The sequence below is a fragment of the Microtus oregoni genome, unplaced genomic scaffold (assembly GCF_018167655.1).
Source record: "Microtus oregoni isolate MIOR12 unplaced genomic scaffold, Mior012 000014F_ref0000157, whole genome shotgun sequence".
Taxonomy (NCBI): domain Eukaryota; kingdom Metazoa; phylum Chordata; class Mammalia; order Rodentia; family Cricetidae; genus Microtus; species Microtus oregoni.
This window is the reverse complement of record NW_024543073.1, coordinates 15,187,657-15,203,776: the sequence shown is the minus strand read 5'-3', so window position 1 is coordinate 15,203,776 and position 16,120 is coordinate 15,187,657. Positions and strand designations below refer to the sequence as shown.

The following is a 16,120-nucleotide window of genomic DNA, read 5'->3' as shown; positions in this document are numbered from 1 at the left end:
AGCTCTGGTTTAAGCGTCAAACTGTATTTCTTTCACTGGCCTTTTTTAGTTTTTACACTCTAGCTTTGGGGCCAATGGCTTAGGTATATTCCTAGCTAGCTCTTATATCTTACATTAACCCATTTCTATTAATCCCTGTATTGCCACTAGGTTTGGCTGTGTATGTACAAGTATATGAGCTGTGCATACTACATAGGGAGCAAAGGGAGACATGGAACACCCCAACCCCTATTTTTTTTTTGAGGCAGGGTTCTCTGTGTAGCCCTGACTGTCCTGGAACTCACTCTGTAGACCAGGCTGGTCTTAAGCTCAGAGATCTGCTTGTCTCTGCCTCTGGAGTACTGGATTTAAACGTGTGCGCCATCACCCTCTGCAAGCTTCCTCTTCTTTAAGCCCCATCTTGTTCCCCTGAGACAGGCTCTCTCACTGAACCTGAGCTAGCTAGCATCCAGCAAGCCCCAGTGATCCTCATGCCTCTACTCCCACAGTGCTGGGTTACTGGTTTTTTTTTATTTTTCAAGCTCACTTTACCTGGTTTCATGGTCAAGCATTAACTGTGTACCCATCACAACACTTTCCCTGACTATCCATACCATTACTTTACAAACCACTTTCAGCATGTTATTAAAAGCAACAGTGTGAATGTCTCATATGACCCAACAATGACAGAATTACTGAGAATGTTAGCTTTCTGCTTCATTCTTGGCCACGGATCTTCACGTTTCTTAAAAACCCAACACAAATGCTTACTTGCATGGAACGATTTTATTACTTTTATCTCCTCTGTTTAGCTGTGTCTTTCTCCAAAACATGAAGTCCTCTGCAGAAATGAGTCCAGCCCTTCAGAGCCACTGTGCACTTCCGGAATCCATGGTAATAGACCCCGCCCCTTCTCTTACTCGGCAGAGTATGATGCCGTGATTGAACACTGTTTTGATGAGCAATTGGCAATTGTAAATGTATCATAATTAAATAAATTCTACAGCTATTTAATAAGCACTAGCAAGTGATAAATGCACACGGGAACTTCGGGTGGACAAGGGACACACTAACTAGCTTTGTGAAACACACAGCCAACCCCTTCTCCTATGAGAAGTCTGTTTTGAAATTCTTTTAGAAATTCTTACTTCTGTTAACATCCAGACTAACTGCCCCGCTCTGTGATCACTGGAGGGCAGTAGGTTTGGCTTCTTAACTTCTTTGGGGATTCGCAAGGCAAGTTTTATTTTGTTTGTTTGCAGTTTTGTTAGGGACAGTTTCTTACTGTGTAGCCTAAGCTGACTTTGAACTTACTGTGTTTAAATCCCAGACTGGCTATGAATTTATGATCCTCCTGCCTCAACCTTCCAAATGCTGGAATTACAATTGTATGCCATCATTCCTATTTAACTTTTGTTCTTTTCTGCAATTCAAGAGATCAAACCCAAGGTATTGTGTGAGCTAGGCACGGAATCTGTGTGTGAGCTATATCCCTGGTCTCCAGACATGTTTCTTTAACACATTCAAATGCTCAGCAAAATCATGAAGTCAGACAATGGTCTGACCCAGATGTTTCTCTGATACTGTCAGTTCTTTGCTGACACAAACCACCTCACATTGTCGTAATGAGTACGCGGTTTCTCATCCCACAGAGAGAGAACAAAGCTGGGCATGGTGGTGCATGTCTGTAAGACAGCAATCTGGGATCTGAGGCAGGAGAATTGTCAGGCATTCAACATTAGCCTGGACAACAGTATAAGACACCACCTCAAAAAACAAAACAAACACCAACAAAATAACAGAAGAAGAGTAGAGGAAAACAAAACAGCAGAGCGATTTCAGGTTCACTTAATAAATATCTTATATTTGGAAATTTGAAAATGGAACTAAAAGTGCAGGGGATGTAGCTCAGTTGTTAGATGTTCCCCAACACACACACACACACACACACACACACACACACACACACACACGCAATCTTCATCACTGAACAAAACTGGGAATGGAGAGACATGTTTGGAGTTTCAAAAAAGAAAAAAGAAAAATGACAATGAAGCCTGGGGTGTGGGAGGCACATGATTATGATACCAGGTTTGGGAAACTGAGGAAGGAGGATGAAGAGTTCAGTGCTACCTTGGCAACATATGGAATTCCAGAACCGCCTATACCACATGAGACTCTCTAAATACAAAACAGAACCCCACAAAAGTATGTGTGTGTGTGTATGTGTGTGTGTGTGTGTGTGTGTGTGAGAGAGAGAGAGAGAGAGAGAGAGAGATAACCTTTCTTCTTCCCAGCATTGATATAAAACATGTAGTTGCTAATGACAAAGGATACAGGCAATACTTAATGTTTTTGCAGGACCATTCTTGTTCTAGACGCTACAATTTGGATTACCCCCATAGCACTCACCCATAGAGAAGATGTATATCCCATGCATGCACCATCTAGGAACACACTCTTGCAGACGTGTGAGATTAACTCTTTCATATCTGGAGCACTCTTCCTTCAGTCAGCACCGAGTGTAGGCTGTGTTTAGAAGATGTTGGGTTTTGATTGATTGTATTATCAATGTGGTAGATAATATTGATTATGTTATCAGTGATAACATAATATCCAATCTTGATTTAAGACCCAGTTTTGATTTAATAACAGATTCTCGTTCAAAGGACAGCACAGGGGAAAGCAATCATGGGGACCCAGCGGCAGTTCACTCCACCATAGCCGGTGAGCACTGGAAAGCAGGACGGGATTGTGTGTGTTTGTACCTAGGGATTTAAAAGGAAAGTGTATTTGTGAATGTCCAGGGAGCTCTAGAGAGGAAAGAACAGACACGGAGAGTACTGTGGAGGAGACCGTGTCAGCATTCCTGTGACATCTTGAGAATTAAGGACTAATGACACAGTCCTTGTGTCAGGTCCCAACCAGGCAGCGTTAAAGGCTTTGTGCAGCAAGCCGGTTTCCTGAGATCTTAAATAATAAGTTGCAATGGCAGAGTATTCTTGATAAGCACACATTATGTCTAAGTCCCCAGGTCAAATAGAACACTTGGACACATGGCCTCGTATTCTGATGCTATAAAAAGGTCTGAGAGGATCTAAAGGGAGATCATGGACATTGGAGGAAAGTCCTAATCTGTCCCTAGCAAACAGGCAGAACAATGTAACAGACACCACAGCTTTAGGATCGAGGGATTTGACTGCATCTCCTACAGGGTCTCCCTTCTTCCCTCCACAGATGATGCTCCAAGTGAAGCCCATGGAAGTGAATGTCCATCCAGTGGTTCCTCCCTTCTCTCCACAGACCTGGCTCACAGGGAAGCCCAGTGGTTTCAAGAGGCAAAGAGTCTGAGTGAGCAGCTGAGAGGAGCCTACACCAAAGCCACTTTCCGCCACATGGATTTGCCAGAGGTGTGTTCCAGCCTAGGCACTGACCACTTGCTTGGGTGTGATCTGTCCATCGTCTCAAAGCACATCAGCAGGCCAGTGCAAGAGGCCATGATGCTTCCTGAGGTCTTCACCAACCTCAGCTCTGTCATGTGTGTGGAGGGGGAGACCAGCAGTGGGAAGACAACCTTCCTGAAGAAAACAGCTTTCCTCTGGGCATCAGGATGCTGTCCCCTGCTGAACAGGTTCCAGCTGGTCTTCTACATCTCCCTGAGGTCCACCAGACCAGACCAGGGGCTGGCCGACATCATCAGTGCCCAACTCCTAGAGGCAGGAGGATACGTTAGTGATGTGTGCCTGAGCAGCAGCATCCAGCAGCTAAGGCACCGGGTGCTGTTCCTGTTGGATGACTACCATGGGATGGACTCACTGCCCCAAGCCATACAAACACTGATTACAAAAAACTACTTGTCACGAACCTGCCTATTGATCGCTGTCCATACAAACAGGGCCAGGGCCATCCGCCCATACCTAGACACAATCCTAGAGATCCAAGAGTTTCCCTTATATAATACTGTCTCTGTACTACGGAAGGTCTTCTCATATGATATAACCCGTGTGGAAAAGTTTATGTTATACTTAGGGAGGAATGAAGATTTGCAGGGAATTCACAAAACCCCCCTCTTCGTGGCAGCAGTCTGTACTGACTGGTTTAAAAATCCTTCTGACCAGTCCTTACACGATGTGGCAGTTTTCAAGTTCTATATGAAATACCTTTCCTTACAGCACAAGGCTACGCCTGAGCCTCTCAAGGCCACTGTGTCCTCGTGTGGTCAGCTGGCCTTGAGAGGGCTTTTCTCATCTTGCATTGAGTTCAGTAGTGAGGACCTCACAGAAGCAGGAGTCGATGAAGATGAAGATCTGACCACCTACCTGATGAGTAAATTCACAGCCCAGAGACTGAGCCCAGTCTATCGGTTCCTAAGTCCTTTGTTCCAAGAATTTCTTGCTGCCATGAGGCTGACTGAACTCCTGAGTTCAGAAAGAAAGGAAGACCAAGATCTGGGACTTGACTATTTGAGACAGATTAACTCACCCTTGAAGGCTATGGGTGTCTACAACAATTTTTTGAAGTATGTCTCCAGCCACCCTTCATCAAAGGCAGCGCCAATGGTTGTGTCTCACTTGCTTCAGTTGGTGGATAATAAAGAGTCTCTGGAGAACATGTCTGAAGATGAGGATTATGGGAAGCTCCACCAAAAAACTCCTCAGATGATGAAGTTAATTAAAGAAATGTGGCAGGTATCTCCTGAAGCTTTTTCCTCAATCATCTCAGAACATCTATTGAGCGTTGCTCTAAACATCGCCTATGAAAGCAACACTGTCGCTGCATGTTCTCCAATTATTTTGCAGTTCCTTCGAGGGAGAACACTGGCTTTGAATGTCTTGAATTTCCAGTACTTTGAGGACAACCCAGAGAGCCTGCTACTCTTGAGGAGTGTAAAAGTCTTCATACATGGAAAGAAAATGCCACGCAGACTAGGTTACTCACTCATGGAAAAATGTTTGGAAACGTTACAGCCACCAACAGTAGATGAGGACTACGCTCCTGCCTTTGAACATATGAAGGAATGGGAGAAAAATTTAGCTGAAAATGAAGATAATGTGAGGAATTTCATGAACAGCCAACCTCTGCATCCACCCAACATCAGTGCTGGCTATTGGAAACTGTCACCCAAGCAGTACAAGATCCCTAGGCTGGAAGTTGCAGTGGCCAACATGGATCCCGCAGACCAAGCACTGCTCCAGTTCCTAATGGAAGTCTTCTCAGCATCACAGAATATCGAACTCCTTTTGAACCACAGCAATGGCTTTCTTGAAAGCATCCGCCCTGCTCTGGAGCTGCAGAAGTCCTCTGTCACCAAGTGCTCCATGTGTGGACTGGAGCTCAGCGCAACAGAACAGGAGCTGCTTCTTACCCTGCCTGCCCTGCAGTCTCTTGAGGTCTCAGGAACAAACCAGTTACCAGGTAACCCTGAGTGTCACATACCCATTCTGGCTGGCACTGTGTTTTCTCGTTGTGAGTTTTAGATGAATGAAGCTTCTCAGGCACAAGGTCATAAACGTGTCTTGAGAGAAGAGATCTGATCACTTTCACTGTTCGGGGCAGTGTATAAATCAGTGAAAGGTCCTGAATCACAGGATGGGCTTGAAGTCACTCAGACAAAACTAGGAAAACATTACCATCCCTCTCGTCATCATTCCTCTCCCAAGGTTGTCAATAAGTTTGGATTGCTTGTTATCGGTAAATGATGGTCTGTGGGTAAGACAATAATGTAGAATCGTCTGCACCCTGGCTGCCTGAAGGAGGAGGGGATTTAGCTCTGCAGAGGATTTTTTATACAAGTAAATATTTATGTCTTCTTCTAAGATGGCAGCAGGGATAAACTGTGTGCCAAACGATTCCTCAGAGAAGTGGAACGACCCTTTCACAAGGATCGGTCGCCTAAGATCATCAGACATCTCAGACCTTTGCATTACGGTCCATAACAGCAGCAAAATTACAGTTAGGAAGTAGCAATGAAAATAATTTTATGGTTGGAAGTCAGCACAGCATGAGGAACTGATTTAAAGGGTTGCAGCATTAGGAAGGTCGAGAACCACTGCTCTAAGCAATGTTTGATCTTTTTAATAGACTTTATAATGATTTTTTTATATATTGATTTTATTTTATCATTATTTTTTTGTGTGTGTATGTGTTCATGTGCATGTATGTGGATACCTCAGAGGCCAGAAGAGAATGGCAGATCCTTGGAGCTTTGGTTACAGGCTGTTGTGTGCTGCCTAATGTGGGTGCTAGGAACCTCACTGGGGTCCTCTGCAAAACAAGAGCTCTTGATTGCTGAGCCGTCTTTTCAGCTCCTGGACTTGACTTATCTCTCCTTCAGTTCATTTCCAAGTTTTTATACCACTGTAAATATTTGATTTGTAAATTTTGTAGTCGTTAGTCACAAAGCTTTGATCATCAGCAGCCTGCTATATGCTCTAGTATGCTTTGCTCTCTATCATCCTCTTTTTTCCTTTCTTTTAAGCATAAGTTCTCTATTGGATGTTTGGGAATTTCACAATATGCACCTCAACTTGCTTACCTCCCAGTCCTACCATTTGCCTGCCTCCAAAACAAACCTGTAGTTAGAATTTTGGGGGGCCACCAACCAGCTCCCAAATAATGACACAGAGACTTATTAATTATGAATGCTCAGACTTAGCTTAGACTTGTCCCACTAGGTCTTGTAACTTGATTTAACCTGTTTCTATTCATCTACAATTTACCTGGGGCTTTAACCTTTCTTTCATTCTGTATGTTTTACTTTTCTGTTTCCTCTGTGTCTGACTGGCTGACCCCTTGTGTCTCCCAGTTTTCTCCCTTTGTTTCTTCCTCAAACTGAAATTCCTCCTCCTACTTACTCTCCCTGCCTGGAAATTCTACGTAAACCACCTCCTTCTCTATTAGTCATTGAGCTTTTTACTAGACCAATCAGGTGCCTTAGGTAGGCAAGGTAAATTAGCAATACAACTTTACATAGTTAAATAAATATTCTGTAACACAAACCAAACCAGAACAAAAGAACCACAGAGAAAAACAAAAGACCAAAAGAAAAAAACAAAACTACACCAAAAAAACCTCTTCGCACCTCCATCTTTCCCACCTCTCCAGTACTTCTTCATTTGTCCTGGTGGCATTGGGAGTCATGGTGTCACCATTATATCCTTTTGTCCAATCAGCTTTACTTGCAAATGTTCATTGCTAAGAGTCTGGTTCAAGGTCTCTGGTTTCATCACTGGTTCTGAGTTATATTTTTATATATGTTGAACTCCAATTGTTTTTTTTTTTTTGTTTTTTTTTTGTTTTTTTTTTTTTTTGCATGTGGAAAACCAGTTTGGTCCCACACTCTTGGCTGGGGAGCCCTGATATTTATTTTGTTAGTCTAGAGAACAGCACAGGCATTCCCCTATATATGACCAGCAGATTCAGGATCTTCATGGATGTGCTTCTTAATGTTAAAATCTCTGAGAAGTTTTCTTATGAAATGATCTAAAAATCAAAGCACAATTGAGAACTTCCACTTGGGACTCTTGAGTGACGGGAACTGCGTGCTGCTTTTCAGATCAACTCTTCAGTAACTTGGACAAGTTCCCAAACCTGAAAGAACTCTCTGTGAGACTAACTGGCAAACCAGATGTACTTTCAGTCATCCCTGGAGATTTCCCAAGCCTCCACCACATGGAGAAGTTATGCATCGAAACTTCCACAGAGTCTGATATCTCCAAACTGGGTAAGGATGGTGCCTGGATCTCCCAAGGTCGTGTTTCAGTTGGAAAAGCTACTTAGCTAATAATTGTTAGAATCATTAAATCATCAGTAGCTAAAACATCTGTGGGCCATATAGCATGAACCATGTCCTGGGGAAGGTGTAGGGACAGCGCTCTTCCTCTTGAAGAGGGCAGACAATCATTTGTAACCTCAAGATCTTGACATGTCTGTGACTCTTCTGAGCTCTTCACAAATGCTAACTCACCCTTCATCCCCCCCAATGATTGTTGCTGGTTTTCAACTGGGAAATTGAGGTCAGCGACTGTTCAGGTTTGTCCAGCTGAGAAAATGCTTCCTCAAAGGAGAAGATTTGAGTCCACGGCCTGAGCTTTAAACTCCCAACACACTTCCTCTCCGTGACAGTTTGTGGGGTTCTTTTCTTTTGCTGTTGTTTTAGTGGAATTGCAGATCTGCCTGCTGATCGAGAAGGAAATCTGACATGGAGACACCTGGAACTTTTCTCCATTTCCCTCTATCCCAGCCTCCTGTTGGTGGACAGCTGTGCAGCCTCTTTCTAGGTCAAGGCATTTAGCAAGTGACTCAGGCACCATCAGATCCTTAATTTGAAAAACCCTGAACACTGAGTGCTAAAGAAATGTAAAAATGGGACCAGAGTGAGGCATGGTAGTTCATGCCTGTAGCCCCAGAATTTGGGAGGCTGAGGCAGGAGGATTATCACAACATCAAAGCCAGTTTATTTCTATAAATGGAGTTATTTACAGTCTTCCAGAGAGACAACATTATCTGAAAATAAACAAAAGAAACAAACAAAAATATTTTGTAGGTTGGAAAGATCATTGGCTTGCTGCCAAGCCTGATGACCTCAACCCCACAGATCCATATTGTAGAAGGAAGCAGCCAATTCTCCCACTTTCCCCTGAACTTTGCATATGTGCTGTGGCACATGGGTGACACCCCAAATACCGTATACACGTAGACAAATAAATAAGTTTACATATTTTTTAAGTTGTGCTTCAGAGTTGTCCTCTCTTTTTCATTCCTCTGTGAAGAATTCCTGCTCTGTCAGGGCAGTGTGCAAACACAGAGACATCAGGGTGCTGATGCTGCAGGTGAAATATGGAGAAGAGAAAACTGATCCAGAGAGGGCCAGGAACTTGCCCAGGTCATCTGCTCTCCAGTCAGCTGCAGAAGCTGAGCCCACCGTGGCCTGAGCACTAGATCACTGCGTCACTGCCTGTTTAATTGGTGTGGCTGGGATATGGATTGAGAGGCCAGATTGGATATGAATTTGTAGCCTTCTCTAATTTCTGAAACTCCTTCATCTTTTCCAGTTAAACTGATTCAGAACTCTCCAAATCTTCATGTTTTCCGTCTGAAAGATACTTTCTTTTCGGATTTTGAATCTCTCATGACTGTGCTTGCTTCCTGCAAGAAACTCAGAGAGATTGAATTTTCTGGACAACGCTTTGAAACCATGCCATTTGGTAAGAACGATACAGTGTTGACTTCAGGTACTCCTGTGTACAAAGTCATTAAATACTCTAGAGTTCAGATGCAACTGATGTCACAGAAACCGTGACAGCACTGACTTCAGTGAGGCTTTCCCAGCAGTGAAGTGATCTGTGTCTACAATGTAAACATTCCCTGTGCCTAGTCATCGATAGTAATTCAATCGGAGTATCATATCACCTTTATCACTTTGAGATACTCTTATTTCCACAGTATTCCTCCATGTCACAGGAAATTTATCTGAACTAACTAAATTTAATTTCCCTTTCCTAGTCACTATTTTGCCAAAGTTTGTTTCACTGAAGATATTAAATCTTACATGTCAACAATTTCCAGATAAGGAAACATCAGAAACATTTGGTAAGTTTTTAAAACAGTGTTTCTCTCCTCATCCTCCTTCAGTGAACCCATGACAAAGTGAGCTGTGTCCCTTGACATCCACGGCAGCTGGGTCCAGGACCTCTGCTGATGTTAGCACTAGAAGATGTTTGCCCATGACCCCACATATCCTCCATATATTTTAAACCATCTCTCGACTGCTTACAGTGGCTAATGCCATGTAAATGCTATGTAAACAGGTGTTACTCTTTGTTGTTCTGGGAATAATGATGAGGGAGAAATGTCTGTACACATTGGCACAGACACAATTTTTAAAAATTGAACCAGTGGCTGGTGAAATCTGCTGATACAGAGGGTTTGCTGTACCAGCCATGCTGGTCCTTAGGAGGACACCATGGTGATGCCCAGTATCACCCCCAGATGCCATCACTGTAGGTCCCACACATCCTCACACTTGATCTCATTAAATGCACTGTTCTCAGACTCACTGGCTTCTTAGGAGAGAATGTGGTCATGATCGCACTGTGCCAATTCTTCTGTCCCTCATCCACTCTGAAGGAAGAGGCAATAAGATCTCTGAATTTGAGGCCATCATAGGGTACAGAGCAAGTTAAAATAAAGCCAAGGCCAATCAAAAAAACCTGTTTCAAAAAACCAAAGCAAAGGGGAAAAAAGAAGAAAGAAATGATTTTGAAAATAGTGTTTATGGGAAACGCTCTAAAAGGTTAAAAAGACAAGGTTGCTATGGGAGCAGAGCTCTAGCTTCCCAGCTCTGCTCAGCCTTTACTGTGCATAAGGAGAGCCCGGGTGTCTTCTTGCTTCTTTCTCTCCGTTTCTGTGGAGACAACGTGCGTATGTATGTCTGAACGTGTACATGCTCATGTGTCCCTGCATGTCTTTTGTTGTGGGGACAGTGGATGCATAATTCAATGTGTTCAAATAGCATGGACAGAATCAGGCACCAGAATGACTAATGTGTATCACAGTATTGTGCAATCAGACATGAAGTATGAGAGCCAGGTCTCCTCACTACTGAAGAAAGAATTTACAAGCATTGAAAAAGAGGGTGGGGCGGCCAGACGGCTCAGCTGGTAAATGTGTCACGTCAAGTCCAAGGACCAAAGTTAGATTCCTGGGGCTCACATGGTGGAAGGAGAGAAGCAGCCCCTGTAATTTGTCCTTTGATCCCACAATGCTCTGTGACACGTGGATGCCCATCCACCAAACACAAACCTGACATAAGTAAATGAATATAAACAGAAAAGGGATGGGGGAGGATGAATATCCCAGGGAAAGGCCACACCCCAGGGTGCACCAGACCAGTCAGGAGGCAAGTGTCCAGATTCCTGTCAGTCTGAGAGCCACCCCCATCTCATGAAGGTATGTCCTCCTTTTTAAAATTCATTAGCTTACGTGGGCTGGAGAGACAGCTCGGTGGTTAAGAGTACTTAAGAGCACTGACTGAAATTCCAGAGGATCTGGGGGTTCAATTCCCAGCACCCACATAACATTTCGCAACTGTCTGTATCTCCAGGTCCAGGGGACCCAACACCTCACAGAGGTATACATACAGGCAAAACACCAATGCACATGAGATAAAAATAAAAGAAATAAATTTATTAACCAACCAGGCAGTCGTGGTGAATGCCTTTAATCCCAGTACTTGGGAGGCAATAGTAGGTGAATCTCTGTGAGTTTCAGGCCAGCCTGGTCTACAAAGAGAGTTCCAGGCTAGCCAGGGCTACACAGAGTTGGGGAAAGCCAAAGATTAATCTGGAATATTACTTCATGCCAGAAAGTCTTCTAATTAGTTTCTGTGAGGCCACAGAAGTAGAGACTCAGTGACCACGTGATCTACAGAGTATACACTAAGGGGAATTGGATGAAGGGTGGAAGCTGTCAGAGTAGTGGACCATGCTTTAGTGAGGAGGGTGGATGTCCTCAGAGTGATGGCAGGAGGCAGATGGCAGGGGAACAGGCTGAAGGCGCTGTGCAGCTAGGAGAGTGACCTGCAGTGGAGGCTGCAGTTAAGAAGAGAGAGCAGAAAAGGGGAGACAGCCTGGACTTGTGCTGAGAGACAGGTTAGGGAGGATGGAGGAGCCAGCTGCACAGAGGCAGGAACAGCTGTGTGCTGACCCCTTCTCTTTTCCGTGGAGAGGAAGTGACCAGGAGGGTGGGGCTCCTAGACTGCAGATGTCCAGGTCATAGCTGCTCACGATGGGACAGCTGCTGAGGATGGCTTTGTGGTGTCTCCCTCAGCCCAGGCTCTGGGTTCTCTCAGGAACCTGGAGGAACTGCTCCTTCCCACTGGGGACGGGATCCAGCAAGTGGCCAGACTGATTGTCCGGCAGTGTCTGCAGCTTCAGTGTCTCCGAGTTCTTGCCTTTCACCACACCTTGGATGACGACAGTGTGATGGAAATCGGTGAGTTTCCCCCAGGGAAAGGGTTTCCCCCTGTGTGGAAGCAGTGGCATCATTGGAGCTGTCTGCTGCAAATGTCTAAGATGGGAAGGTCTTCTAAACTCTTCCTCATGTCCACAACCAGTGTTTCCTCTCGTGTCCTCCAGCCTCAAGCCTCAGGTTCACCCTGATTGGACTGGCAAGGTCAACTGCCTTTTTATTTAGAGAGAGGCATAGGAGTCATCCACCTGTGGTTTACTTTCCTAGTGCTCGGAATTGAACCCAGTGCCTCTGTCTCTCTCACACACACACACAGGACCAGTAAATCTGTGTTCTGACACTTGGTGTTTCAGGCACCTGGCAGATGCTGTTAGGCAATTAAACATGGATAATATGTAAACAAAGTGCAACACGCTGGAGTGTAGAACTGGATCCATTTTCCTGCTCACATTGCTGAAAATGTTGTTATCCAGTAAGTGTAGGGTCTACCAGATGATGCCACAGACCTTCCCCAGTGCCCAGACGCCTGATCTGTGTCCATTTTCCATGTGCACCCTCCACTTCCTCCATAGACTGCTGGGGAATATTATTAGAACTGTGTAAATGTGTTAATTTTTGTGCTGCTTTTGTTAACAGTGCAATTACATGTTGCATTTGTTTGTAAATAAAATTAAGCTGGGGTCAGGAGGTTGAGCCAGCCACTAGCTGACAGGAAGTGGCAGGGAGGAACCATGTGTAGCTAGGGTTCTTAAGTGGGGGCCGAGCAGAAGTATGCCTGGTTTTCCAGAAAATGTGAGTTGGGTGAGTTGCTTGCTATTCACTCTTTCTGAGTGTGCAGAATTTTACCTCAACCTTTGAATCCCGAGTTCTGTAGAGGGATAGACATCTAAATAAAGTTTCCTTTAGAGGCCTTGGTAGAGATGGTGCCTGAGGGTACAGAATCCCTGCCTGGCTGTGGCCAGTGCTTCTGAACCAGTTGCCAGTAGCTTCTGAGTTGCAGTTGCCGATTAGGGCAGCGATTGATTAACGGGCAGCCACTGCATTTAATGAAAAACAACAAATGACCGCTTCACTGCTTTCTTTCACCAGAGATTCATTTGCCACGAGACTTTTCATGTTAAGAGGATCCTATGCCATAGGCACTGTCCGTGTTGTCTGAAAATGTGTCTATGTTTTATATTCATAGTAACACATGTGACCAGAGGACGTTTATTTCATTGTGTGTCATTACTCCATTATCTGACCATGTCTGCACTCTATGTGTCCATTCAATGGACACTTGAGTAGTTCCTAGCGATGGTTTCTGTGGATGCTTCTAAGAACATTCTCTTACAATGTACATGTTTAGTTATTTCTAGGGGTGGAATTTCCAAGTTACCTCACATAGATTGATTAAAACCACACTTTTGGTTAGATGTATCACATGCTTGTGATTCAACACTTGGGAGGCTCAAGAATTTCCTGGTTCAAGGTTAGGCTGGGTTCCATGAGACGTTGAGCACAAACAAATAAGCAAAGGAGCCAACCTGTCCTTGGTGTTGTGTCCATTTTCTCCCTCCACAGAGGTTGCTTCACATTCTGGGTGCAGAAGGTGTTGTCCATCCCTTACATTAGACACTGATGATTCTCGTGGGTAAGAGCTTTAGTTGAGGACTGTCTTTAAGATTGACCAGCACCTGAAAGAAAAAGACATAATTAGGAAAAAGATATTTTGCCCCTTTTTTATACGGATTTCAGAAAGCTAGGAGACCCCCACCAAACCTAATGGAGGCTTGGTTGGTAGGCAATGCTCTAGGAATTCTGGGAAGAAAAGCTTGTTGTCTTAAGGTGAACCTATCCTCCTAAGTGTGGTCTCCTGGCCCCCACATGATTAACCCTCAAAGGAGGAGCTAAGGACATTCTCCCCTTGAGGTAGCTTCCATTCCTTCATTCATTCATAGTTGACCCCAGAGGGTGTGTCTAAGTCTCCACCTGAGGTAGCTTCCATTCCTTCTGTCATAGTTGACCCCAGAGGGTGTGTCTAAGTCTCCAGCTGTGGACTGGAGATTCAGCGCAGCAGTACTCATTTAGATTGTGTGAGGTCCTGAGTTCAATCCCAACTACCACAAAAAGTCATTCAATCAATTAATCAATCAGTTAATCAATTAAACTCTGCTACCTTGTCTACCTTCCTTACAGTTCTAGTTTGACTTATATCTATAAGCTTGGTGCACAGTGTTAAGAAAAAATAACAAAAAAGTCAGCTCTGCCAGCACAAAGAAGTCCAATTTGTTCAAATCAAAATGTCCATTGTTTTATTAGATATGGCGCTCTTGGGTGGCTGAGCGCATGACGGGAAGACAGGACACGGGGGAGCCCATGCAAACTCGGAACTACGTGTTTCACCTCTAGGAGCCCACTTAAATACCCTGTTTAGTGCTGTCTAAGAACAGTCTCTAAGACATCGTGTTCAGAATGTCCCACGTTTTTCATTGTGGGTGTGGGAATGGTACCAATAACGTGTCACCATTATTGAAGTCCTTAGGATTTTGTTTTCATGAATATTTTGTTTTCCAGCCAAGGGAGCGACCAGCGGAGCTTTCCAGAAACTTGAGAACTTAGACCTTTCAGTGAATCACAAGATCACAGAGGAAGGGTACAGAAATTTCTTTCAAACCCTGGACAACCTGCCAAACTTGCAGGTGCTGAACATCTGCAGGAGTCTCCCAGAACGCATCCAAGTTCAGGCTACCACTGTCAAGGCTCTGAGTCAGTGTGTGTCCCGACTGCCCAGCCTCACCAGGCTGGAGATGCTCAGTTGGCTCCTGGATGAAGAGGATCTGAGGGTGATTAATGCTGTGAAGGAAAGGCACCCTCAGTCCAAACGCTTGACTGTCCTCTGGAAATGGATAGTGCCCTTCTCTCCTGTCATCCAGAAGTAGCAGATGGAGCTGAAGGCTACTGGCAGTTCTAAATACCTAATTTCCTAATACATTTTACTCTTGTTGAGTATGGTGGTACACACCTGTACTATCATCTGATGTGGGATTCCCCTCTGTATGCTGTGAATATGTTTTATTATCAATGGTTAATAAAGAAGCTGCTTCCAGCCTATTGCAGTGCAGAATTGAGCAAGGCGGGAACTCTAAGCAGAGATAGAGAAGAAAAGAAGGCAGAGTCAGAGAGACACCATGTAGCTGCAGAAGGAAACAGATACCTAGGAACCTTACCAGGAAAACTACAGTCCCTGTAGTAAAATACAAAATAATTGCAAATGGTCTCTGAGTAGTCAATAGGGCTTTTCTGAAGTTCTTATTTAGAGTTCTGGCCAGAACATTGTAAGAAAGTGCACCATGTAAGCTAATCAAGTTGGAACTATTTTGAGCAGCTGCTGCCCAAAACCAGTCTTATAGTAGCACTATCAGCATCATGATATCATATCAACCAGGTGGAGTCGTTATTGTGGGGTCCCATCTTCTTTCTGGAAACTTCAAAGATTATGGCAGGAAAATATATTGGTCATAATGGAAAACTTAAACATTATTCATATAGACATATATTCAATGAAAGATACAATATAGACAAAATAGGTATAGAGAAAAGTAAAATTTTTTCTAAAATCATTCTTCTTTCTGTCTCATACTGCAAGGCTCCTGACATGAGTCAGAAACTCTGAATTTTCCTTTTAACAACTTGCTTGGATTTAGAGAAGGATAGTCATTGTCCAATTCCAAAACCAGTTTTTATTTTTAAGTGACTTTAAGTTTTAAGTTACTGGGAATGACTGGACCACATTTGACTTGGGGGCCTGCAAGAGGCCCCTCCAAGGAGTTTCTTGATGATATAGGGTTGCCTTGTCTGCCTTTTGTTTACCTACATTCCTTGTTTCAGTGTCAGCCTTTGCCATATCTCCTACATATTCCAGAAAGTTGAGACCATCTAATCTTACCATTCCCAGAGGAGACCTTATTTCTAGTAATTCCTTGACTAAAATCCCTTCTCAGATGTCCTATTCCACAACAATTATAACTTTTGGCAATTTGGTGTCTCTTCATGCCATTGGAAATTGCTTCTCCTACCCAAGCCTCAGTACTGTAGTCAAATGTCTCAACATTCATTGTATGCAGGATCCATTCATCTATTGGTGCTGATCTGACCTTTACAGGCCCAAGTATCTTTTTCATTCTATGTT

General features: G+C 43.9%; 1 protein-coding gene across 1 annotated transcript in view; it reads left to right on the top strand.

The window, feature by feature from the left end:
- The window catches only part of LOC121455757 (baculoviral IAP repeat-containing protein 1a-like), a 34,160-nt gene extending 19,210 nt beyond the window's left edge, over window positions 1-14,950 (top strand). The window contains exons 8-15 of the mRNA XM_041663430.1: window positions 792-873; window positions 2,649-2,706; window positions 3,283-5,394; window positions 7,535-7,702; window positions 9,033-9,185; window positions 9,484-9,570; window positions 11,809-11,973; window positions 14,506-14,950. Of these exons, the coding sequence (XP_041519364.1) occupies window positions 792-873; window positions 2,649-2,706; window positions 3,283-5,394; window positions 7,535-7,702; window positions 9,033-9,185; window positions 9,484-9,570; window positions 11,809-11,973; window positions 14,506-14,870 (3,190 nt within the window). The 3' untranslated portion in view covers window positions 14,871-14,950. The remainder of the gene's footprint in view (window positions 1-791; window positions 874-2,648; window positions 2,707-3,282; window positions 5,395-7,534; window positions 7,703-9,032; window positions 9,186-9,483; window positions 9,571-11,808; window positions 11,974-14,505) is intronic.
- The last annotated feature ends 1,170 nt before the right edge of the window (window positions 14,951-16,120 follow it).